This window comes from Zingiber officinale, chromosome 4A, assembly GCF_018446385.1.
Source record: "Zingiber officinale cultivar Zhangliang chromosome 4A, Zo_v1.1, whole genome shotgun sequence".
In the NCBI taxonomy this organism is placed as follows: Eukaryota; Viridiplantae; Streptophyta; class Magnoliopsida; order Zingiberales; family Zingiberaceae; genus Zingiber; species Zingiber officinale.
The window spans coordinates 158,264,181-158,289,359 of NC_055992.1; the positions used below are offsets into that span (position 1 = coordinate 158,264,181).

Below are 25,179 nucleotides of genomic sequence, written 5' to 3' on the forward strand. Positions count from 1 at the left end.
CTCTGTCCGCTCCGGCTGCCGACCATGCTGTTTGTCGACGACAGGTGTCTCGAAGATGAAGTTACCAGCTGTCCTTTTTGTCTCCTAGCGCTCTTACCTATTCCCGTGCCGAGCGAACCAGCCACTCAGCGCTCATGGCCTCCGGGAATGCGCATACCTCGGCGGGGGCGGGGAAGCCCTGCTCATGTGCTCGGATGGAATTGCACCTTACTGTCATGCGGCTCGGCCGAGCGGTCCGCTCGGCCCATAGACTCTACTTGAGCATCAGAAACCCGACCCCTGGTCGGGCTGTCTTTCGTCCGGTCCGGGAGACCCCTGGCTGGATGTCCGGTCGGCCGGATGCTCGGTCGGCCCGCTACTCCGCTCGGCACGACCTCTGTCCTCTCGGCACGACCTTGGGGTTGACCTTCTTGACCATTGACCTCCACGTGTCGTCGACCTCCCGCCGACGAGGGTCCCCCGTCCTTACCACCGGATCACATGTCTCCCCCTCAAGTCTAGTCGAAGGAGGCGCTAAGTCCGACTTACTGGACTGCGTCTGGGTGGCGTGTCTGCCGCTCATCCATCGAGATTAGTGTCCGGCCGTCCGGGGACTATGCAAGTAAGTAACGTCGTTCTGCGTGTCCCCGGTTGGTACTTGGAAAGTTTCGTTTGCCTGCCATTGTCCTGCCGCTCCGGCATCGGTCACGCTGATTATCCCTAGAAAACTCCTCGACCTTTGTGTAAATCATCGTCATTAATGCTAAGCACGCGGGCACGCTCGCATGATGGTGTTCATTAAATGCGACCTGTGAGCGAGCATCACGTGGTCGCGCATTCGTCACCGTTCACTCGAGCCATCAGGTCTGATGTGACCTTTGGCTTTTTCAATTTGACGGTCAGATCCCCTCCTTGGATCCCGTAACCTAGATCAGACGACTCCGGTTGATCGAGCCCAATGTTTATAAGCATATCTCCTCTTCGGCCGCTTCACGATATCGCATGCGCATTCGAAAGCTTCTGCTTCTTCTCGTCCACCGCTCCGTCGAATTCGTTGCTCAGCTTCCCGGTGATCCGCCGCCTCCCTCTTTGGTTCGATCTATCGTAAGGCTCCTTCGCTCTTTCCCTTTTCAGTTTTTCTGTGTTTTTCTCCGCACTTTTGCCGTATTCGTGCCTTCTTAGACACTGTTCCGGCCATCCTTTTCCTTAACCTCTGTCATCTCTTCCTTTGGCCCTTACCACCAATGGTCAGTTCTTCTCGTCAGTCCGGACTCGCCCCCGGCCTCTGGTATACTACCACATAGAGTCGTTTCGACGAGAGGGATGCGCTGAGCCTTACCCGAACCTTTGAACTTCCCTCTGACCACGAATTGATATTAGCCACACCTTCCGATCGACCACACGACCCTCCGCCCGGCACTGTTTGTCTTTTCCGAGACCAGTTCGTGGCCGGTCTGCGCTTCCCTATTCATCCGTTCATCCTTGAGGTGTGTAACTATTTCCGCCTCCCGCTCGGCCAACTCGTCCCTAACTCCTTCAGGTTGCTGTGCGGGGTGGTTGTCCTCTTTAAGCTACACGGCATCCCCTTAGTCCCTAAGACCTTCCACTACTTCTACTACCCCAAACAGTCCGAGTGGGGTACTTTTCTTTTCCAATCGCGAATCGGTCTCGTTTTCTTCGACAAGATGCCGACCTCGAACAAACAATGGAAGGAAAACTATTTCTATCTTTGTCTTCTCGAGCGGTCGTCCTTCCGCACTAAATGGCAGACCACTATACCGAGCCCGCCGGACCTCGGTAAATATAAGAGCCAGCCAGATTACCTTCACGCAGCCAATCTGCTGGTCGAGCAAAGATTTAACATCAACAAGCTGCTCCACGAGGGGGTGCTATATATATTTGGACTGAGCCCGATCAGAACGAAGCTTCCGGGCAGTATGAGTAAACATTTTCCTTGTCCCCCTTCCTTTTGGTATAACTGATTTATTCTTCTTTTATGCAGCTGACATTATGTGGAGTGCCAAGGTTGCTGATCGGCTGAAGTTGAAAGCTGCCGAGGTGGAGGCGGCAGCCGCGAAGGAGATGGCCGATCTAGGTATTGAACAGGTCGGCTCACACGAAGGTGAAAGTGAAGAAGCTTCTCCTGCGGTTGGAGAGTCGGCCGTTCGGATCCCTGCAACTGCACCGATCGGTGATGTTATCTCGTCTGCCGGACAACCAGCATCGGAAGAAGCGGGGCACTCGACCGAGGACTCCCCATTGATAATACACAAACGGCGCCGGACGGATCTCCACACCCAGTCAGTTACATCTGTGGAGCCAGTGACTGAGCCGACCGGCGCCCCTACTGTAGCAATCACCCCGGCCCCTGCTCCAGTCGAGGCCATTTCTTCAGATCGAACTCCTTCCCAGATTGATCTGCCAGTGGCTTCGCTTGGCGTGCCGCCTGTCAGTTCCCAGCCCCGAGCTCCTCTTCGGCTTAGGCGTTCGGGTATAATATCCACTCCGTGAATCATCCGGGCGCGCAACCTCAGCTCAATCTGATCCGAGTGGCCGTCGAGTGGTTAAGGTCGTCCACCACCTCCCAACAGAAGCATTTCTGCTGGCGGCTGACCGGCCAGTCGCCCCTGAGCATCAGATTACTATCCGCGGACCACTCGCCAGGATATGGGAGGATGCGAGGGCCCATGTTGCCTTGATGACTCCCGGTCAGCTCGGCGATAGCCACTTGCAGCAAGCAATCGGGGTATGTTTCTCAACACCATACGTCCCTATTTGACTTGGTCCGTGATATTGTTTCCTCTGTGCGAAGAATTGGGTAGAGAACATCGCGGTCGGCAACCGCCTGGCTGCACTGGAGGAAGAATTAAAAAAGCTTCAAATTTCCGGAGGGGCGCCAGCTTAGGGGCCCTCACATGCCACGCTTCGAGCCGAGCTGAGCAAATCGGAGAAATTACTAGCGGCCGAACGACACAAGTCCTCTGGCCTGGAGACCAGGGTAACTGGCCTTGAAGCCCAGGTCAAGTCTCACGACCAGGAGATGAAGCTGGCAACCAATAGAAAAAATAGGGTCGTCTCCGATTTAGAGGCAAAGAACGTGTAGGCCCGAGCGCTGGAGCAGCGTGTCAACGAGCTGGCCGATCTGCTATCTGTTGAGCAGGAGGGCCGATCGGCCTCCGAAGCTAAACTTCAAGGAGAAAAGAAAGATCTCCAAGACGCCCTTGATGCTTCCCGAGCGACACTAAAGGAATATCAAGATGGTGAATCAGGCCGCTTTGAAGTGATGAAACAAAACTATCTCCGCTCGGACGAATTCGGCGAGAAATTTAGTGATCGGCTAGTTCTAGTCTTTGAGGAAGCCATCCGGGCGACAACGATTTATCTGAAGGCTAAGGGCCAACTTCCAGAGACGACCTCCATCCCTCCTAAAGACTTTGCCGGTTTACTAGAGACCATCCCCAAGCCCCTTTTTGAAGCCTTGGAGTGAGGAGCGTCTTTCACTTGTCTCTGTCTATGTTTTGAAGTTTTGTCTGTATGCTCGCCGTCCGGCGAGTTAACATTATCGCCTTTAATTCGACTTTTAACTTACTTGTCTGCGTATTTTTCGACGGTGGGTCAATAAAACTCCGCTTCTGTCGATGTTACTTCTTCGAACGCATTTTTCTCGAGTGGTATTTAGTAGTCCTTGGTCCGGGGGGTTTATAGTCGTTGATCCGACTCAAGGATTTAACGTCGCCCCTCAACGGTCTTAAGGGCGGGGGGTTTATAGTCGCCGGTCCGACTCTAGAGTTTAACGTCGCCGCTCGACGGTCTTCAAGCCGGGGGGTTTATAGTCGCCGGTCCTACTCTAGAGTTTAACGTCGCCACTGGACGGTCTTCAAGTTGGGGGGTTTATAGTCGTCGGTCCGACTCTAGAGTTTAACGTCGTCGCTCGACGGTCTTCAAGCCGGGGGTTTATAGTCGTCGATCCGACTCTAGAGTTTAACGTCAGCCGATCGGCGCGGGGTCTTCGACATCGAGCCTGTGGCTCGGATAATATACGTCCGGCCGATCGGCACGGGGTCTTCGACATCGAGTCTATGGCTCGGATAATATACGTCCGACCGATTGGCGCGGGGTCTTCGACATCGAGTCTGTGGCTCGGATAATATACGCTCGGTCGATCGGTGCGGGGTCTTCGACATCGAACCTGTGGCTCGGATAATATACGCCCGGCCGATCGGCACAGGGTCTTCGACATCGAGCCTGTAGCTCGGATAATATACGCCCGGCCGATCGGCACGGGGTCTTCGACATCGAGCCTGTGGTTCGGATAATATACGCACGGTCGAACGGCACGGAGTCTTCGACATCGATCATGTGGCTTGGATAATATACGCCCGGACGAACGACACGGGGTCTTCGACATCGAGCCTGTGGCTCGGATAATATACACCCGGCCGAATGACACGGGGTCTTCGACATCGAGCCTGTGGCTTGGATAATATACGCCCGGTCGAACGACACGGGGTCTTCGACATCGAGCCTGTGGCTCGGATAATATAAATTTTATGACCGAAAAAGAATATAACTAAAAAACTGACCTACCGACCAACAGAAAATCTGACTCAATTTCTCGACTCCCGAATACCCGTGGAGTGAGGAGGATACAATATACTCGTCGAAACCCATCAAAGTCATGAGTAGGGCGAAACTTTCCGGGTCGTCCGTCTTCACGTTCCAGCACCTGGTGCGTTCCCATCGACCCTTTGTTCTGGCCCCATATTGAGAGTTGCTCCGGCCGGTCGTCTGATGTGCCCGACCGCCTGATGCCGACGTTGCCTGTTGCGTTATCCGATCGGCTTGAGCCTTTTGCTGTTGCTCGACTATCTTGGCCGCCCGCGCTTGGATGAGCGCATCTAGTTCTTCGGGAGAGAGTGTCACCATGAGTTGGCGTCCAGCTTCTTCCATCGTCTCTGCTCGGATTCAGAAACATTCCCACAGACGGCGCCAATTTGATCCTGTCTGAGCGCTGAGTCGATGGATACTGGGGACGTGATACTCTCCGTTGTCTTCGACTGGTGATGTAGATCTCCGGCGAACCTACAAAGAAGCCGAGCCGGGAGGGATTTCCCGGCGACGACCCTCCGACGCTCAAGTCAGGCAGTGAAGAAGAAGAGAAACAAAGTAACACTACTGTGGCTACAGTAATGAGAATTGCATACCTCCGTCGAAGTCTGGGGGTTCTTATATAGGACCCCGGGGAGGCGCGGGCACGTTTCTCGATGCGTGCACACTTCCCCAAACATACCTCAGTAGGGTTGTGTCAGAAAAGCATGTCTGACGCCATTCCGCAATCGTCCGAGCATATCCCGGATGCGACGGTGGAAACTTTCCTCGTACGATACTCTGTCCGCTTCGGCCGCCGACCATGCTATTTGTCGGCGGCAGGTGTCTCGAGGATGAAGTTACCATCTGTCCTTTTTGTCTCCTGACGCTCTTACCTATTCCCCGGTCGAGCGGACCAGCCGCTCGGCGCTCATGGCCTCCGGGAATGCGCATACCTCGGTCCGGACGGGGAAGCCCAGCTCATGTGCTCGGATGGAATTGCGCCTTACTTTCATGCGGCTCGGCCGAGCGGTCCGCTCGGCCCATAGACTCTACTTGAGCATCGGAAACCCAACCCCTGGTCGGGCTGTCTTTCGTTCGGTCCGGGAGACCCCTGGTTGGATGTCCGGTCGGCCGGATGCTCGGTCGGCCCGCTACTCCGCTCGGCACGACCTCTGTCCACTCGGCACGACCTTGGGGTTGACCTTTTTGACCAATGACCTCCACGTATCGTCGACCTTCCGCCGACGAGGGTCCCCCGTCCTTACCACCGAATTATTTGTATATCTACATTTATCTTTCTTTATATTCATGGAGTTAGCACTAGGGGTGTTATTATAGCGAATCTATATTTTTTTTAACACGCTATTGTTAGACAAATTCTAAAATATCATGGATTTAAATCTAATCTAAAAATTTTATTTATTCTGTGAAAAATAATTCATGTGTGCAAAATTTTCTTTAGTAATGCACACATAGGTTTCCAAATTAACTAAAAAAAACACATACTACTTTAATATTTATCAAAGTATATACTCAATTATGTACCCATCTATCAAATCTGATTTCTTCTCTTTCTTTTCTATTTTCCCTCTTCTATTTTCTCTCCTCTTTTCTCTCCTCTTTTTTCTTTCCTCTCTCTTTTACATACATCCATAAATATTCATGGGTCTTGATATGAACTTGATATATTTATATTATGTTCACATTAGGTTTTAGAGATAATTCTTTCGATAGCATGTTAACACCTCTGAAGAAGGTTAAATAAATAATGGAGGACATCGTTGGACTCCTTGTAACCTCATAAAATTATAAGTTCTAAAATAAGTCAAATCAGATTTGTCTAGACCCATTAATGAGTTACGACTAAAACTCACTAATGGACTTAGACATATTCGATTAGACTCATTTCAAGTCATTTGAATTTTTGATGATGTAAGTAGTCCAACGATATCCTCTATTGCTTATTTCGATTTTTCCAAAAGTGTTAAAATGTAATAAGAAAAAATCAACTCTAAACCCCAATGTGGGCATGATATGAATTATAATTCATATCACGCCTACATTGGGGTGAGCCTGATATGATTCATATCATGTCCACATTGGGGTTTAGAGTAGATTTTTCTTTATTACATTTTAACACCTCTGAAAAGCTGAAATAAGCAACAGAGGGTACTGTTGGACTCCTTGTAATTTCAAAAATTCACATGACCTTTGGATTTCTGAGGCTATAATGAGATCAATGGTACCCTCTATTGCTTATTTTGATTTCTCCAGAGGTGTTAAAATATAATAAGGAAGAATTGACTCTAAACCTCAATGTGGGTCTGATATAGAATCACATCAGGCCCAATAAATCCATTAGTGGTTTCAGTCAAAGATTACTAATGGACCTAAACAAGTCTAATTGGACTCATTTCAGATCCTTTAGATTTATGATGTTACAAGAAGTCCAACGGTGCCCTCCATTACTTATTTTGACTTCTCCGAAATTGTTAAAATATTATTGGAAGAATCGACTCTAACCCTAACGTGGGTCTGATATGAATCATATCAGACCCAACGTGTCCATCCGTGAATTTGGGTCAAAACCCACTTTCGAACCTAGATAAGTTCGATTGGACTCATTTCATATCGTATGAATTTTTGAGACTGTAAGGAGTCCAACGATGTCCTCTGTTTCTTATTTCAACTTCTCAGATGTATTAAAATGTAATAAAGAAGAATTGACATGAGTATGATATGCTTCATATTAGGCTCAACGTGTCCATCAGTGGATTTTAGTCAAAATCCACGGATGGACTTAGACTGTTCCGATTGGACATATTTCAGATTTTGTGGATTTCTAAAACTACAAGGACTCCAACGGTGTCCTTTGTCATTATTTAGACTTCATGTAGGTGCTACAATGTAATAAGGAAGAATCGACTCTAAACGCCAACGTATCATGCTTACATTGAGCTTGATATGATTCTATATCAGACCAAATGTATCTATCAGTGGATTTCAATTAAAATCTACTGATGAACCTAGACAAGTCCAATTGTAGTCATTTCAAGTATTGTGCATTTCTGAGATCGCAAGGAGTCCAATTGTGCCCTCCATTACTTATTTCGGATTATCGGAGGTGTTAAAATATTATTGAAAAAATTAACTCTAAAGCTAACGTGGGCCTGATATGAATCACATCAGGCTCACGCTGGACCTAATATAAAATTATATCAGGTCCAACGTAAACCCACGTTGAGGATTAAAGTCGATTCTTCTAATAAAATTTTAATATATCTAGAAAAGCTGAAATAAATAATTAAGAACCTATTAGACTCCTTGTAGCAACATGAATCCAAAGGATCTGGAATATTTAGATATGTTTAACTTCATTAATAAATTTTAATCAAAACTTATTGATAGACTTAAGTAGATCTAATTTGACATATTTTAGATCAAATAGATTTTTAAAATATTAAATAGTTTAATGACACCCTTCATTACATCTCTGAAAGTATTAAAATATAATTAAAAAAATCATGTCTAAACCCCAACGTGATTTAGCCGGAGGAATAGAACATGAAAAATACATAATTGAGGTCTTGTCTTTCTCTGGATAAATACTAAAGCAGGGCGCTTATTTTGATTAATAACTTTGGAAACCTTCGTTGGTGGTAAAAAGATGAATATGTTTGTCTCCAGTGTATCCGTCAATTCGTCCCAGTGCCAACACGGAGGAGGTAAATCACGGGCAACTACTAACTTTTGGAATAATGATTAACATACAAGGGAGACATTTACCTCAATTTTACTAAGATTCGAACCTCAAATTTTATTGATGATAACACCTTATATGCTAGTCACTATACCCATCCGTGTAAACCTTCGTGCTCTTTGATAGATTATCGAATTTTCTTAGACATTTTTTTCCTTAAAAAAAAAAGGTATGATTTTTCATGTTTAGAAGTAGAAAAAAGAAAACATTTTCCCGTTGTTTCTTTCTCCTTTTTTCTTTTCTCATTCGATCTCCATTACATCGCGCTTCAGATCATCGGAATCGAACTTCAGCTTGATCCCCGCCTGACCTAGCGAATCGAATGGAACGACAACTCAATTTGCACGAATTTGGGTCTCCAGAATGCCGGCGAGGGAGTTAGGTTGCTTCTCCTTGAGGGAGCTCTATCAGATCGGTTGATGCGATGGAGGTAAAAGGCGGCACCGTCAGTCGAGGTGGAGAGTTTAGGGTTTGATCGTTAAAGAAGGGGGTGAATGGATCAAACAGTGGAAATTTTTTAGTGGTAAAAAGTTTTAATTTTTATTAATCATACTGTTTCTGGCGCACCTGCACTTGATTATGTGATGCATATTTGACTGCTTTTGATTGTGAAGCTTTCAGATGGCTTGGGACGATTCCTCCGCACCTGGAGCTTAGGCGTTGTCGATCAGGCGCCACCGAAACAGCCACCACGGTTCTTCCTTTTCTACAATCATCCAAATTAAAAGCAAAGAATCCTTTACCTCTAGCTCTCGGCACAGCTCGCATCTTGAAACTCCCTCTTCCTGATGGCGGTGGTCGCTGCTCCCTCTTCCGGTCTCCGACGAGGGGGATGTCTGCTCCTCCGCATTACGCAGCAGCGAGAACCGCCTGAAAGACACGCCTTCCGTGCCATGTAAGTCGTTTTTTTTTGTTCCTCGTCTTATTCCTCTCTGGAAACAAGCACGCGATCCAGATCCCCTTTCTTGCATCATAGAAACGTAGGAAAGTTGCTTCTGGTTCTGTCGTCTGATTTCTTTCCTAAAACAATCAAAGCGATGCGGGTTCTCCTCTTTTTCCTCATTATAAATTGTTCTTTTTTTGCCGATGAAGCTTTAGCCCTTTTGGTGATACTCGTCGTTGGAAATTGTAGGAAGGATGAGCGTGCAATGTCTTCTGGCGCCATGAATAAGGCAGGCATTTCCGGCGATCTTAGTTCCATTCCTAAATTTCCTCAGATTGAGGTGTCTTCTAGTGATCAACCCTCATCCAGTCGATCAATTCTCCGCTTCGAGCCAGCCAGTCAATTGGAGGACAAACTAGAATGCTTGCACAGGAAGGTCTTCGGCCGTTTTACTGCCCGCGAGGCTCTTCTTGACGAAGAATTTTGGGTGAGCCTAACCTTATGTTGCTGGATACAAGTTCCATTTAGCTGATGATTGATGCTTCTATTTTCTGTTTGTTTTCTGACAATTAGTTTTGTCCTATCTTGATCTTAGTTTTTAATTTTCCCTATACCAATTGTTCACGAATCATTATAGATGGCGGCATGCTTGAGAGCGGAGAGTCACTGGGAGGATCATTCTTATGCACGGTTAGCATATAGACACAACATTATCTTTACTCCTTTCCTCAACAACAAGCATCAACTATTCAACTTCACTCCACTGTTTCAACTCCTAGTTTGATTGACTGAAGATAGTTGCTTTACTTTTTTGGATTCTTAACTTTTCCTTTCAATGTATTATTTCAGCTTCATTGAAGCCTACAAAAGGCAATTTGCTGAGCAGGTAAGAACTATTTTGTTTTATTCAGTGAAATGCATTATTGGTAGCACATAGTTTAAAGAGAGAAACTAGTTTACTAATGTTTCAACGAGATTCAGTTAAAAGTTAGTTGTAGGTGGGTTGGAATGATGTCTTGTTAACTCATAGTAATCAGCAATCTTAAAGCGCAGCCACTTTTCTTAAGAAAATTTGTGCTCACCAATGGCGTGCAACTAGGGTCCAATAAAGTTTCTCTAGATACAATAAGATTGCACTTGAATTTGCCTGTCGAAGTGGAGAAATCAGGAGGTCAAAGCTTTGTCTGAATCAGGCCCACAGCAACGCTCTCTTATATGCATAAGTGTTCTTAGATTAACTAAATGTCTTATTGATGGATATATTTTTTTTAAAAAATCCCTCATGCTTTTGATTTGCCTTGTGAAGTTATTTGGTAATTCTTTAAACTGACTCGGCAACCTTAGATTTAGGGTGCAAATTAATGCAGGAATTTTCATCATTAAAGAGAAGATGCAGAAGGAAGGAGGCTGAGAAGTGTATCTGTGTTGTTGCAGTAAGATCTACTTTTTGTTTTATTTAGATACTAAATTTCTTTTAGTCTTGCATGACAGCAATTTCTAGTTAACCTTATATATAACAATAAATTAGTCATGTATGAGTAGAATTTACAGATATGGTTAATGACCTAGAACCTGTGTTTGAAGTGGTTAATGATCTAGAACCTGTGTTTGAAGTAAACAAGATCTCTCGTTCATGACACAGTCTCACATTGCACCATCTTAACCAATTCTGGTTGTAAATAGTTGACCTGTTTATGGTATGAACATGATTTTTACTGACCCATCTAAATTTGTTTAGGTTAAGCAAACATGCCATATTAAAATTTAACAATTCTATTTGTACTTTACTCCTGTAAGTAAAGAAAACAGTTAATTTGCATATACTAGAACAACAGATTCATCCTGAAGCTTTTCCATATCTTACAAGAGAACAATATATTCTCATTATTATACATGAAACAATTACGACATTCTTCAGTTGTATCACTTTGAAACTTAAATTGTCTGGTGGCATGATACTGGGTGGTTTGTTATAGTAAACAACTAGTTTTTTTTCCTTAAAAAAAATTATTTGTACTGGACTGGACAACAAAACACACAAGGTGTTGCATGCTTGCGATTTCTGTTGTGTATAAGGCATATACTTTATCATCCTTTATTTATTCATTTCCCTTTCCAAGGGTGCCCTTGATCACGTGACCAGAAGGCTAATATTTGAATAGTGAAATCTGGCATTAACACAAGAAACCTCTAGGTCATACACTGATGGTTAGTGAAAGAGGCAACAGGCTACTAGGATTTATTTAATGCTGTAATATTGCTTAGCCCCTTAATGTTTTAGTATGAAAACATAACTAGAATTTCCTATGATAAAGATATGTTCACACATTAAATCTGAAATTCATTAGAATGTATATAACCTCTTGTACTTGTATCATCAATTAGGGTTGTAGTAACTTTTCAACTTAGACTTTTCACCCATAAGTTTTGTTGCAACCTTTGGACTTTTCCCAACATTTTGTCAAGAGCTTCCATCATAGCCAATTTCAATCTGACTAGTTAGGTGTAATCTTTCTTAGATTGCAAAGATGATTGATTCCTTCTTAATTACTATGAATCTTTTCTTCAAAGCCATTTTTTCATAGTATCACTGGAAAACTCTCAACAATTTTCATATTTTGTTCTTGCTGTTTCTCCAAATTGTCAGACGAGGATGGATGAGAATGTCAACCACACAGAATTGAGCAGCATAGTTGGGACCCTAGACCTCAACATAAGACAATTTTACTGTGGAGATACAATTCTTGGAGTATGAGTCTATAATTACACTCCTTTTCATTCTTTTCTTGCAATTTATGGTGAGAAACTCATGAGTCAAGTTGTTGACTAGGAGCATGTGAAGTCACCTGCTTTCTCCAATATTTATGGATTGGATCAAACAAGATATGTATATGTAGCAAACTTGTGTGTCGCCAAGAATGCTCGCCGCGAAGGAATTGCAACAAACTTGTTGTCATTGGCTGTTGATGCAGCTAAATTACATGGTACGTGAGATTATGTTTCATTGATTATGCCTTAAGGTTATGTGTAATAGCAGGAGAGGGCTCATGCTAAGCAACCAAATGGCACATAGTGTGCTTACTTTAGCACATCAAAAAGGAGGGAACATACATGGACTCGGAGGGTGGGAAAAAAAATTCATTCTGATTGATGGCAAGTATTTTAGCTCCCATAACTAGTGTTTCATGGAAAGTTAGTCTGGGCATAAATGGTGAACGATCTAGGTTTTATGTGTGGACAATAGAATCAATCTATTTGAGTGGAAGGAATAAGGAGTACAGGTAGATTGATGATGAAGAAGAATTCAAGTTTTCAGTAGGGTGAGTTAGATAAACAAGCAGAAGCCATGGGTTTGTCGTGTTGGAGCATCAATTCCATCCGAATGACTAGTTATTTTGAGTCGATGGTCCTTGTGAATGTGATGAGTACTTCCCTATGTACAAGCATTGTACTTTCCAAATACCATGATTTTATTTTTGATGGTTGTTTTTCATATTTGTTTTTCGTACCACTGACATCAGCTTTAAATGCCAGGCATCAACCAGATATATGTACATGTAAACAAGGATAACATTGCAGCTCGAAGGTTATATGATCAAATAGGATTTCAGGTCTTGATCCTGCATGCTTTTGTTTACCTCTTGTAAATTCTTTTAGTCTTTTATTTTTTATTTTAAAAAAATGAATTTAGAAAATAAAAAAGAAAGATAAAAATCCAGTTGTGATCTTTTTCTTTTGACGTCTTTGTACCATAAAATTTATTTTTCATGTGAATGCTTGATCTTTTCAAATGTAAGAAAAGACAATGAATATCAACTATGTTTTTTCATAAAATATTTTCCATTTTACAGAAAGAAATAAAAAGTAGTTTTTTAAAAAACACAGACAGAGACTTAAATTGTTACACTCTTTGTGAACAGATGGTGCAAACTTCTGTTCCTCGTTTGCTGGTGGACGACAAGTATTTACTGTGCTTGAAGATTTAAGCTTCCTTTCCTTCCCTCCATTGCGTTGTAAAGGTCAGTAATAGCTGTCAAAGATCAACACTCTTAGTGTACTTGAGATCATTAGATTTTGGTTAATGTTTTCTTAGTCGTCATATTTTCTCTGGAAAATTTTACTTTGATCCTTATGTTTTCGAAATGCTTATTAGAATATGGAAGTCTTACCTTGCAATCCAAACTTTTCTTTCAGTTTGCACCTTAAGTTAAATGGCATTCCCTCAACTTATGGTGAATTGACAACCACATAACTAGGTTGAGGACGGGTCGAGGCAATATAAAATGTACATTGGCAATGGTAAATAGAGATTAAACATCATTTGCGATATGTATTCTTTTCACCCTGATGCTTCTGTGTCCATGAGCTATGACATGGATGCTAGATGACTGTCACATGAGCGTCGCATCATGATGGAATTTGACTTTAGCGTTCGACGAGTCGGGCATGCAATGTCGAATCACTTCACCAGCTAGCATGCATTTGGCAGGGAGACTAGGCCAGTGGCACAGTTGGCCCAGCATGGATTTTTAACTTCGTTTTAAGGGTTATTGGTGATAACTTCTTAGGTATAATGGTGGATTTTTTTGGTTGCTGCTATCTTCTTATTGGTGAAACACTCTGGAACCTAGGAGATGAGAACAGTAAAGTGGAGATTTTACGGTTTCTGCCGAGAGGATTTCTTACCCATTTTTAGGCAGATGAATTTAAACTGGGATTGGAGGCTAACACATTCCAATTGGACAGGACCAATCATGTTTAACCTTTTTCCGCATCTTGATGTCACATCTGTTTGAAATCCTTCCTTGCTTTAGAGTGTGTGGTTTCTTTCGATTGTTTTGATTCTTCTTTTGCCCGCGACAGTTGCTCCTTGGAAGTAAGTTTTCTTCATTCGTCTTCCTAACTGTGTATTTACTATGGCCTTTGGGATTTGGTAGATACGATCATTGCTGATGTTGTATTTTCCAGGATAATAAGAAACTTCAACTATCTGAGGCACTGGTAAACTTGTCCAGGAAGGACTTGCTTTATCGAAAAGGAAGCAAATGGGCGAGCATAAATATCGAGCACGAAGGTCTCTTAGCATTCTTAGTGTCTTCAACAACTATACCTTTAATACAATTGAGAGGAACAACTAAGATCTGGTATAAGGAAGAACATCAAAGGTAGCATTTATCATTGTACTGAACGTGCCATAGTTTACACTTCGCATTGTGTCATATTCGTTTTCGATGTTGGCTCTTATATGCGAGGATTTGTTTGGAATTAACTTGTTGCATGGAGATGTCATTTAGGATCAGACTTATGCTCTGCTTTTCTCTCCTTTCATATCAAATAACATCTTAGTTGATTAATTATATGATGATTTTTGATATATGTGCATGTATCTCCAATTGAGTTAGCCTAGGGACGGGTTGACGGGGGCGCTGGGGGCGAGCGAATCGCCTTTTTGCCACATGTATCTCCAATTGAGTTAGTTCGAAGAGCTGAATACTTAGATTATCAAATAAATGAAAAAAAAAAAATCTCCCATCGATTTTATAATCTACCGGTTAATTTTACGATTTGTAGAGAAATTTTATCATTTAAACTAGTGCAGTGGTTGATACTTGTTTCAATGTTAAATGCTGATTTTGCTCCTAGTCCAACACCATTAGGTCTCATGTTATATTCCGTTGCCGAAGCAAAAATCCTTTCACCTATTGTTGTTCGCCTCCAATTCATGGTTAGCGCCACCTACAGTAGTCTTCTCAATCAAGAGGAGAAGCTTAGATGTCATCTCCACAGTGGCAAAAGATGAATACGTTTACCTCTAATGATATTATATTCCTATGAATCCATCATCTCGTCCAATGACTTCGCTAGAAGGTTGCCCTAACAACAAGACTACTCTCATATTCTTCTTCACCCTCTTTGATCGGTAGGCCTATTTCTCTTTAAAATCAGTGTCTCCTACTTTATTTCAGAATCGTTTCTCAAGAAGCATTTATAGTGAGTGGTTATTAGGGGTGACAATTTTTGACCCAGCATAAAAATACGACCCGAATCGAACACGAAAAAAATCAAGTTAAGATTGGATAGTTTCGAGTTCGGGTTGAAATCGGGTCGACCCAATTGACCCAATTAATAAACAGGTCGGGTTCGGGTCAACTTGAAATGACCCAATTACAACTCGCGAACCCGTTTATAAATAATTATAAATTAAAATTAAAATTATAAATTTAAAAAAGTTAAAAACCCAAAACATAGAGATATGCTATTGATTGCAATGTTGCTATGACTTATCATTTATGATATGGATTTTTAATTTGTGTAGATAAATGTTATTTTTAATTTTTAATTTAATATACAAAATTTCTTTAATGAATTCAGGTCATGTTCAAGTCAAACGGGTCAACCGAATCAAACGGGTCGGGTTTGGATCAAGTGCAAATAAACATATCAGGTTCAGGTTGAATAGTTTGACACGAAATAATAATCAGGTCGGGTTCAGATTGTCATTTGCCAACCCGTCAACCTACCAACCCGAACCCGTCAACCCGAACCTGAACCGAATTGCTACCCTTAGTGGTTATCAATTCAATATTTTTAGATTAACTGTCGATTAAAGAAAATTTATTCATTAATTTATCAAAGCTAAGATTCAATCCTTGAATACATTATTAATTCGGGTCGAATACATTATTAATTCGGGTCGAATAACGGGTCGTTTTGATATTTTTTAGTGTTAGTATAGATGATTAGTGAAAATTTTGTCTCATAGATGATCTTAATATTACTGTCACCTTTATCTTTAGTTCTTAATTTCAAAATTTCCAACAAAAGGAAGGTGACTATTTAGGGTGAAGTTAGGGGTGAAAAAAAATATTAAAAATTTAATACATTGTATATATCGTATAAAAATATATTGAATCATGCCAATTTAACAGTATATTAAAATTTTCGTACAATATTATATTATATAAAATTTTTTAATATCGATATAAGATTTATATCAAAACTTTAATATCAAAATTTTATTATAACTGATATAAAATTTATTATATATTTTACTATAACTGTACCGACACTCTAAACCCTATACTAAATTTATCGATATGAATTTTTTTTTTATACTGAATTTTTCAATATGACATTCAATTTAATGTCCAATATAGCATTCCTCGATCTAGTTAAATTTGAAAATGACTGAGGTCGAGAAGGGTAAGGGTGTTCCAAAAGAAAATAAAGATACTATCAGGGGCTTTTTTGATAGTTTTGCGAAATTGGAGAGTTTGTTAAAATATATTTACTCGAAATATATTTGGTGCCTTCAATTTAACAGCCGTGCGATTAGGTATGGACGGTGATCAGTGAAGCAAAGTGGCGCGCATCGGGAGACCAAGAGGAACGGTCGTGATGCAGCCTCGGTGTGATAACTACGCGGCTGGGATTCAAGGAAAGGCCTTGACGTCCTATCGCTTCTCTCGACATTATAAGGCCAGGGGTCAACTGAAAAGTACAGGGCGAGGCGGAGGGGAGGGGAGGCGAGGCGAGCGAAATCGAGCGGAGAGGAAGCGAGGGCAAGATTTGGGGTTTGTCTTCTCTTCGCTACTCCTTGTTCTTCTTCTTCGATTCCAGAAATGGAGCTCCTTCCTGTTGCTGCGCCTGCAGTAGGCGTGGGATCGCGCAGGGCTTGAGAGTAGCTGCTAGTGGAATCCTCCTCCGAAGCAGAGGCAGCTCGTGAGGCGAATCCGAGGAGGTTCCTTGGCTATCACAGGGGGGGGAAAAATAGAAGCTTGCTCGTTTTTCACCTTTTCCTTTTCTTCTTTTACTTGATGGATCGGTTCCCAGCCATATATCCCCTCATCGATCTCAGGAAAGGTGGCGTCTTTTTTTACATATTTTCTTGGTTTCCTTCCTGTCACTTATTTCCCTTGGTTAGCGTCGGTGTTTCTTGCATGGATCTGCTTTTTGGTTGATAGAATCTTCGAATATCGTGAGGAAATTTCGTGAAAGATTGGTTTTTTCGACTTTGTTTCAAACTTTACATTTTCTGTACTGAAATTTATGTTGATTGACGTTTTCGCCTTGTTCTACTTCTTTTGTTTGGATGCCTGTTGCTTGGCTTTTGGGTTCTTAAATCTATTTGTTTGCTGATTTCTGATGGGAGTGTAAGATGTAAACTGTTGTCTTACTTGATGTTGATGTTCCTTTTGGGATTTCAAACTGAAAAGTACAGAACAAGAATATTTGGGAAGAAATATGTGTATCCACCTTCATTTTGGAAGATCTAGGCAGATACAACGAACCTTATCATTTATCCATTAGCAAAACTATATTAGTGACAGAGTAGAATAAAATATGAAGATGTGTCTTTTTTGTTAGAGAAGATGTTAACTCTTTGCCGCTGCAATTAGTAGTTTAATCTTGTTTATGCTATCAAATAAATGTAATGTTTACACTAATTCAAAAGAGATGCAAAATGGAAGCTGTTAATGAGCAGAAGGAAACTTTGAATTATATAACATGTGTATTAACTCATTTAGTTCTTTTCATTTCCCATAACCTTCTTATGGTTAACTAGTTAAGTATGGTTGAAATTGTTCTCTAATGAAAGTTTTTTACACTCACCAAAATTAGTAGTTTCAGCATATCATTCCCAATAAATAGGTCAACCTAAGCAATGGCTTTGGAGGAGTAATTGAAGAAAAACATTGAAATGAAGATATCATATAAGCCCTTCTTACAAGCAAGCGTGATCACGGGCTGTATGATTTATAAATGTAGAAATGGAATTAAGAACCATGGGCTTATGCTGAAAGTGGGGAAGATACAATTCATGAATTAAATTTTCCAATGAAGAGAGTTTAGAATTCAGAGACCAGTTCTCTTAAGGATGCTCAGGCAGCAATATCAACTAAGACCTGATCATGTTTCAGTTCCAAGGAAGTTTCATAGTTCAACTTCTTACACCTGTTTCCAATCAATTATCTTTTGGGTCTTTGTATTGATTTCAGAAAAATGCTGGGCACCAATTCGGATGGGGTTTTAATCATGTTCATTTTATTTCAATTGTGTGATGGGATTCTCCTTGCTGATAACTTTTAATTCTACTAGATCCTTGGTTAATTTCTTGTGTGTTTGGGTGACTTTTTTTGGTATGTTAAAGAGCAAGGGGAAAAAAATTCTAGACATATGATTTGTCCAATCCAGGCTAATTGAACTCAGTTGTGAGCCAGAGACGTCAGGAAACTCTAGGGGAGTATTCATGAAAACAAAGATGACTGAATCATGAAAACAAAGATGACTGAATCTTCAACCAATGAATGAAAAAGAGCCCAAGTGAATTTTGAAAAAAAAAAATTGTTTTGTTCATGTTGATGATACTTTTATTTTACTCATACCTTCTGAGATTTTACTCTTTTTTCTCATTTTCTCATTAATGCTCATGTTGGTTATTTGTGTAAAAAATGGCTGTGCAAGAGCTAAAAGTTGGGAGAGCACTGGGCTAGTGATAAAAAATAATGCCTGAAATGATTATTCTAACATTGGTCCAATCTATTGTCAAGTGTCATTGCTCAGATTCTTCTTTAGTGCATGTATCGTTGCCGTTTTCATTTCTATGTTATGATGTTGCATTATGTCATAAAATTTGACTATCTTTGGTGGTGTGCAGTGGAATGGAACTTTATTTAGAACTTTGGAAAAGAATATTGTTTATTACATGCATTGGAGATGATGATCTTTATTATTTATCTTTCCTTGTTTTCTTGTTCATATTTATATTTATATTTATGTGTCCGATTTTGTTTTATTTACAAATTTCATCTGCAGGTTTGGGATAAATCTTCCTGAAACTTCCCGTATAAAAAATTGTAAGTAGTCAAGATTTACTAGTGCATTAGGTAAAGATGAACTCCAACAAAGGTCTTGCAGACAGCTGGATTGCAAAGTCTAGTTCATTGAACAAAGTTACTGCTTTAAATCCCAATGCAGCTGAATTTGTTCCTTCATCTCTTAAATATACTTACGAAACCACCAAAATTTTAGATGCCACAAAGCTTGATCATCCAGGATCTTCTAGAAAAGCAGTCTTAAACAGATCAGAATCTAACACTTCAAATAACTCGGATGATGAGGTACACCAGTACTGGCGCCAACAACTTCCAGATGATATCACTCCTGACTTCGAAGTCATAGGAGAAGCACTGCATGAACCTGGACACCTTACACTGGCAGGTTTGTCAATCAATGATAATGCTGAACGACCCAAATTTCCAGGATCAATGACCAGTCAGATATTAGATATGCGGCAAGATCTATCTTCTCCAACCATCAGAAATGTCAGCTTGAGTGGAAAAATGGAATTTCCTGGATCTATATATGCTAAAGAACAATCATCCGTTGCTCGCATGACTTCAATGGCTAATGTATGGGGTAAGTCATTTGTCAATGATGAACTGCAAGACAGGCACTTTCATGATAGTGATCTTACTGCTGGTTCAATGGGTGATAATATTTTCCTTGAGAACTCGGTCACTGATCCCATTGAGTTCCTGTCATCACAATTTCCTGGATTTGCTGCTCAGAGTCTTGCAGATATTTATTATGGAAATGGATGTGATTTAAACTTAACCATCGAGATATTAACTCAGCTTGAGGTAAGTCTGTGGGTGTTCAGGATACTTGTATAAATTATTACTATGGTGGTTATCATGGACCCATAGATTGGTTCTATTTTAAGAAAGTAAAGAAGATACGATTCCCTTGTTAGATAATTTAACTGATATTGCAGAGAAGCCAGTATCATGATATAAACAAAAAGGTAACTTGACAAAATTTCATCATCCAAGCTTTGCTTGGAATTGAAAGCCAGGTGGTAATAACCCAACTGTAATCTGCAAATCCTTGAATATGATAAATCTTTGTGAAAAAATAAATCCATTTCTGGTAACAATTAATCAATTATTGAATAAGTAGAAGTATTTTCTGAATTTCAGAGAATTTATTTGGTCTGAATGTTTGATGATACTATTTTCAAAGTGCATAACTGTTAAAAAAAAGTTACTGAAATGTGTATCAATAACACTATATAGCACTAAATCATTGCCCTGGATTTAGAAATATTGATGGAAAGAAAAAAATGAATCTCTTAATTTTCTGTAGAGTAAAAAGTTTTGAACGTATTTTGGTTCATTAAGTGTCTCTCTTCTATAGTCTATGTTGCATGTTGCAAAAGGTGAAATCTGTCACTCTGGTGGCGCCCCCCATGTTGTTTCATTCTGTTTATCATTTGGAGGCAAATGATGATATTTATGTAAATATGCTTAGCAACAACACTGTACGATTCTTCTAGGACCACTTAATCTGCAACATATGTAGATTGATATCCAGAGGAAAAATAAAGAGGAGAACACTAGGAGCTCTTTATGATTCAGAATTTCCAAAAACATCCTGGCTGGTTTATTGTGGCTTAAAGCAAAGCCTCACCTTTTCCCCTTAACTTTTAGAATGGGCTGACATTTTTACCACTTATTAATTATTGTAAATAGGAAGATATTATGAATAACTTGGTTGTTAGGACAACTCTGATCTTGGAAGGTACATGCTCAAATGTTTCCATGTCATGGTCAAGATTAGCATTATGAAGACAAGATTGAGGTCTGTAGAATACCCTTGTATCCCATTTGTTTTCCTATCAGAAAAGAATTTTCTGTCACAAACAACCACCGGAGAAACACTTCTTCTCTATCTCATGTCTTGTTTCTAACAAGTTATTATCCTTCATTTGCTAATTTGACAATTTGTGATTATATTTAGACGGATGTTAGCTGTCAGTGTTTCTTTGGTTTGTTTTTGAGGTCTAACCATGAAATAGTAAGAATTGTTCTGATTAGTTTTTGCCTTCATGGAGTATAATGACTGATAAAACTCAGTCTGATTAAATAGGTTGGAAGGGTTCCTGACAAATAATTTTTTGTTGCAGCTTCAAGTTGATGGCAGTTTTGATCCGAACGGTGATTCAAATCCATTGGCTGCCCCAAACTTTAGTCCACTGGACTTTCCTGCCCTTCCAGTGGCTGATTCTCAGAATGGGTTGTCAAAATATGGAGATAACCAACATGGCTCTGATTCATATAGATCTCCTGCCATATCAAAAGGCGAAATTGATTTTGCTTCTACTGTTAGGAAACTGGCATCCCAGGATTCTGGTCACTGGAAATTTGAAAGAAATGGTTCTGCTGATGGAAATGCTGGTTCAAGTAGAAGTTCCCAACTTTTAGGTAGCACATATAATGGTAACACTAAAACTGCATATGGAGATAAATGGAGTAGTTCAAGTTCAGTTCGTTCATCTCCTGTTTGGCTTGAGACTGGGGATGCAGTGGGTAATAAATATTTTTAAGATGATCACTCTCTAACTTGTGCATTTTGTTTAACAATTCTGTTGATGTAGGTGATGTTTTGCTTATATATTTCCTAGTTTTTTTGTGACAGCAAATATATATTCGGATACAAGAGAGGAAGCTCGTGATTTGGCACGCCTTCGAAATGCATGCTTTGATCAGGTTAGATATTCTCCCTCCATTGGTATTCTAATGAGGAGACCAATTAATTTCCATGATAAATAAGATTTTTAGAATAATTGTTTGATGGTTTGACTGTTTCTCAACAGTCTGATATTCTTGAATATTTTATGCCTGGTAAATATGCAAACCAATATGGATAACTAGATCTTAGTGACAGATAAAATCAAGGCCTATGCATAATAACGGCAGAGGGGACTAGGCTACATGGTAAAGTTTCCTAGCATTGCAAGATTTAAAATCTCGACCCGTGCCGAGATTTTGGTTCTAGACTGGAACGATACTAATTATTAGATAAATATATTTATTGTGTATAATTTAAAAATAAGTTGTATATTGATTTTATATAAATTCTCCATTATTAAACAATTTAATATTGTTAGAAAAAATAATTAAATATAGTTTTCTTTAAAAAAAATTGATCTATTAATAATTCGAATTAAAATTGGTACAACATAATATGTTACCTTTCTAATATTAAAAGGAATGACATACATTAAAAACAATTTCAGAATATTATTTGATAAAATTTAATATTTTTTTAAATTTTAAATATATTTTTTATATTTTATTGGGATAATTTAATTAAGGTTTATGAAAATCTCTTTCAAATATTACTTAAGGGGGAATTGTTTGATTTATTTAAATTGTAATATTAATTTTGCATAGTAACACCCTCTGATGCGTGCTCGCCTTTGTGTGATGCCTATGACGCCTCGCGGACGCCTCCGGCGACACTAGAAGCTCTCGCGACGCTTTTAGCTCCGCTAGAAGCAACATGGGTGCGCCGGCAACGCTTCCGATGCCCCGCGAACACCTCCGGCGGCACTAGAAGCATCTGGCGACTCGTCCGGCAACGCATCCTTGAGACACGCGCGCGTGATGTGCGGGTTTCGCTTCTCCGATGGAACGGTAAAAACCGTCCGTGCTGGGTGGCACGGAACGACATAAATCACTGAGTCATTGTACAATTATCTGTTATCTTTTCAAATATACATGGTAAAGTTTTCTCCATTTTTTGGTTTTATCTATCAGGTTTGGCCCTTGCCTTCCATATTTAATTTGTTAATTTGATTCATAAGTTTGCACTTATAGTTTCCTTTGCTTCTTTCGCTGCAAATACAAATTTTCTAGAATAAAGAATATACTAAATAAAGTTCCCACTCAATGTTTGGTTTTGGATATTTTTGTCCTAAGAGCTATTTTTGGAGGGGGAAAAAAAAAAGTGAATCCGGAACAGCTATTGTAACCAAATTGATAATAAATGAAATTTTCATCATAATCAATCTTCATAGCTCAAATTTATTTATTTTTTCTTGGATTGCTGATTGGTTATATGGTCTTTCTTTGCAATGGAGGCCATCAATTTTTTTTATTTTTCTAGTTTATTATAATATAATATTTGTGAGAATTTGGTAATGATGTTGATTAAAACAAATAATTATATAAATTTTTGTTAAGAAAAATTAAATACTAATCATATTGCTATATCTTTTGGCTCATGTTAACTGTATTAATAATTATGAACATGTTTTTATCTCCTCAGTTAATCCAACTGGTCTTGTTTTAACGTTTTCCTGGTTACTTTGCTATGGGATTGAACCAACTAATTTCCTTGTGTCTAAACTATCGTCATGATAATATTTCCCTAATTAAGTTTGAAGTACCATTAGCTAAAGAAATTTGTTTCTTGAAGAACATAAGGATATGTTAGTTTTCTCAATTGTTCTTTCACCAACTAATTATGTGCGGAAATCTGCAAACCAACAAGATACCCAGTTGAAATGTGTTCAAGGCTACAAAGTGTTCTTCTTCAAGGATTTTCTCTACTCCTATCTCATGTATACATATTTCAGCTTCTTTATTTCTGGGCTGATGGATTTCCATTTGTTTGATGTCTATTTTTCATTTTATATTCAGTAAAAATGTTATAACTGTTCTTCTGGACTTCAGAGTATTATGATAAAAGAATATCTGCATACTTGAAGTAGTTAAACGCAAAGCCAAGTCTGATAGCTTCATGTGGTAACGAGCAAGAAGAATTCACATTATGTTGTAACTGTTTTTTTTTCCTTTTTTCTTTTTGTCTGTTTTACTCTTTTCGACTGTTGTGCTGCTCTGATTTTGGAATGCTTGTGAGCTAATTTCTTGTTGATTCGTCGTGGTTTTCTTGGCATGTGCTTCAAGAATTGCTTATAGAAGTTAGTTATTTTCGTGGATACGTTTGCAGGCAAGACAGGCCTATCTAATCGGAAACAAGGCTTTAGCGAAGGAATTGAGTTTCAAGGGACAGTTGTACAACATGCATATGAAAGCAGCTCATGAAAAAGCCAAAGAAGAAATCTACCGAAAAAGGTCAGGCATTCTTAGCTAAAAGCTTATATATCCCGGTATTGTATATATTATGCTCTGAAGAAAGTCACAGTTGCTACGGTTATTAATTACCTGGCCATGCAATGCGTAGATAAAGGATAGGTAGACAATTCGATATCTTCCATTTCAGTGAATTCACAATGGATAATTTTTGTTGGCAATCATCACTTGACCGATCCATTTCTGCATTTATAAACTACAGACATGAACAATTCCTACAACTGTATACTGAGGGATCCTTTGGCTTTACATAAACAATTGAGTCTTTTTTAAGGAAGTCCAATTTTAGCTGATCAGTATCATTGCCTTAGTGAATTTAACCTATATTCCTTGAAACAGAATGAATACTACTGTTTTGTGTTGAACTTCATTTTTCGATTTGTGCTCATGCTAGATTCTTCGAGATTGCAGTTGTTTGGCTGCTCACTAGCTAGAGTGTTCCTCTATATTTTCTCAGGAACAAATCACAGGGCTACGGCGGGGAGCAAGACCGCCTCATCGATTTGCATGGCCTTCATGTGACTGAAGCCTTACAAGTCCTGAATCATGAGCTAAGAACCCTGAGGAGCACAGCGAGGGCTACCCGACAGCGACTGCACGTAATGATATGCGTGGGGACTGGCCACCACACCAAGGGCTCTCGAACTCCTGCAAGGCTTCCGGTGGCGGTTGAACAATACCTCCTAGACGAAGGCATTCGCTTCAGCCAGCCTCAGCCCGGCTTGCTGAGTGTTGTGATATACTGATGTTCGGTGCACATCGCAGAGGTGCAAAGGTCAGAAAAGAAGGGGAAATGAGGAGGAACAAAAATGAGAGGAAGTCGATAAAACAACAACAACAACAAAAAACTATCAATTCTTGCATTGTATATTTGAGGTGAGGTGAGAAGAGGCATAGTAGTGATACAAAGTTTCTAGATACACTAATATAACATTATGAAACTAGCAATCATGTCTTTCTTGTCTCCCCTCTTTGGCCATGCAATCCAATGCGATTTGGATTGTGCTTAGCATAACCCATAAAAG

The 25,179-nt window shown here is 40.2% G+C and overlaps 2 protein-coding genes across 6 annotated transcripts; both read left to right on the plus strand.

Moving 5' to 3' along the window:
• Positions 1-8,524: 8,524 nt before the first annotated feature.
• Positions 8,525-14,569, plus strand: LOC121971884. 4 transcript variants are annotated; one of them, XM_042523380.1, is made up of 11 exons: positions 8,526-8,852; positions 8,944-9,224; positions 9,462-9,699; positions 9,850-9,902; positions 10,062-10,098; positions 10,580-10,645; positions 11,860-11,961; positions 12,043-12,196; positions 12,747-12,823; positions 13,133-13,231; positions 14,181-14,569. In XM_042523380.1, exons 2-10 carry the CDS (start codon positions 9,118-9,120, stop codon positions 13,196-13,198), a joined length of 900 nt encoding a protein of 299 aa, XP_042379314.1. In that variant the 5' UTR covers positions 8,526-8,852; positions 8,944-9,117; the 3' UTR covers positions 13,199-13,231; positions 14,181-14,569. The 4 variants fall into 4 exon arrangements, with proteins under 4 accessions (XP_042379317.1, XP_042379314.1, XP_042379316.1 ...); XM_042523382.1 differs by having other exon boundaries at positions 14,228-14,569; XM_042523381.1 differs by having other exon boundaries at positions 8,951-9,224.
• A 2,110-nt stretch (positions 14,570-16,679) lies between these two features.
• On the plus strand, positions 16,680-25,105 carry LOC121971885 (polyadenylate-binding protein-interacting protein 7-like). Of its 2 annotated transcripts, none has more exons than XM_042523384.1 (6): positions 16,680-17,075; positions 19,029-19,855; positions 21,181-21,583; positions 21,693-21,763; positions 24,012-24,136; positions 24,612-25,105. In XM_042523384.1, the coding sequence occupies exons 2-6, from the start codon at positions 19,106-19,108 to the stop codon at positions 24,898-24,900; spliced, it is 1,638 nt and encodes a 545-aa protein (XP_042379318.1). In that variant the 5' UTR covers positions 16,680-17,075; positions 19,029-19,105; the 3' UTR covers positions 24,901-25,105. The 2 variants fall into 2 exon arrangements, with proteins under 2 accessions (XP_042379318.1, XP_042379319.1); XM_042523385.1 differs by having other exon boundaries at positions 16,680-17,070.
• The last annotated feature ends 74 nt before the right edge of the window (positions 25,106-25,179 follow it).

Coding starts and splice junctions, on each gene's coding strand:
- LOC121971885 (XM_042523384.1), top strand. CDS start 19,106: ATGAACTCCAACAAAGGTCTTGCAGACAGCTGGATTGCAAAGTCTAGT. Junction 19,856..21,180: donor AGATATTAACTCAGCTTGAG/GTAAGTCTGTGG, acceptor TTTTTGTTGCAG/CTTCAAGTTGATGGCAGTTT. Junction 21,584..21,692: donor TGAGACTGGGGATGCAGTGG/GTAATAAATATT, acceptor TTTTTGTGACAG/CAAATATATATTCGGATACA.
- LOC121971884 (XM_042523380.1), top strand. CDS start 9,118: ATGGCGGTGGTCGCTGCTCCCTCTTCCGGTCTCCGACGAGGGGGATGT. Junction 9,225..9,461: donor AGACACGCCTTCCGTGCCAT/GTAAGTCGTTTT, acceptor TGGAAATTGTAG/GAAGGATGAGCGTGCAATGT. Junction 10,646..11,859: donor AGTGTATCTGTGTTGTTGCA/GTAAGATCTACT, acceptor CCAAATTGTCAG/ACGAGGATGGATGAGAATGT.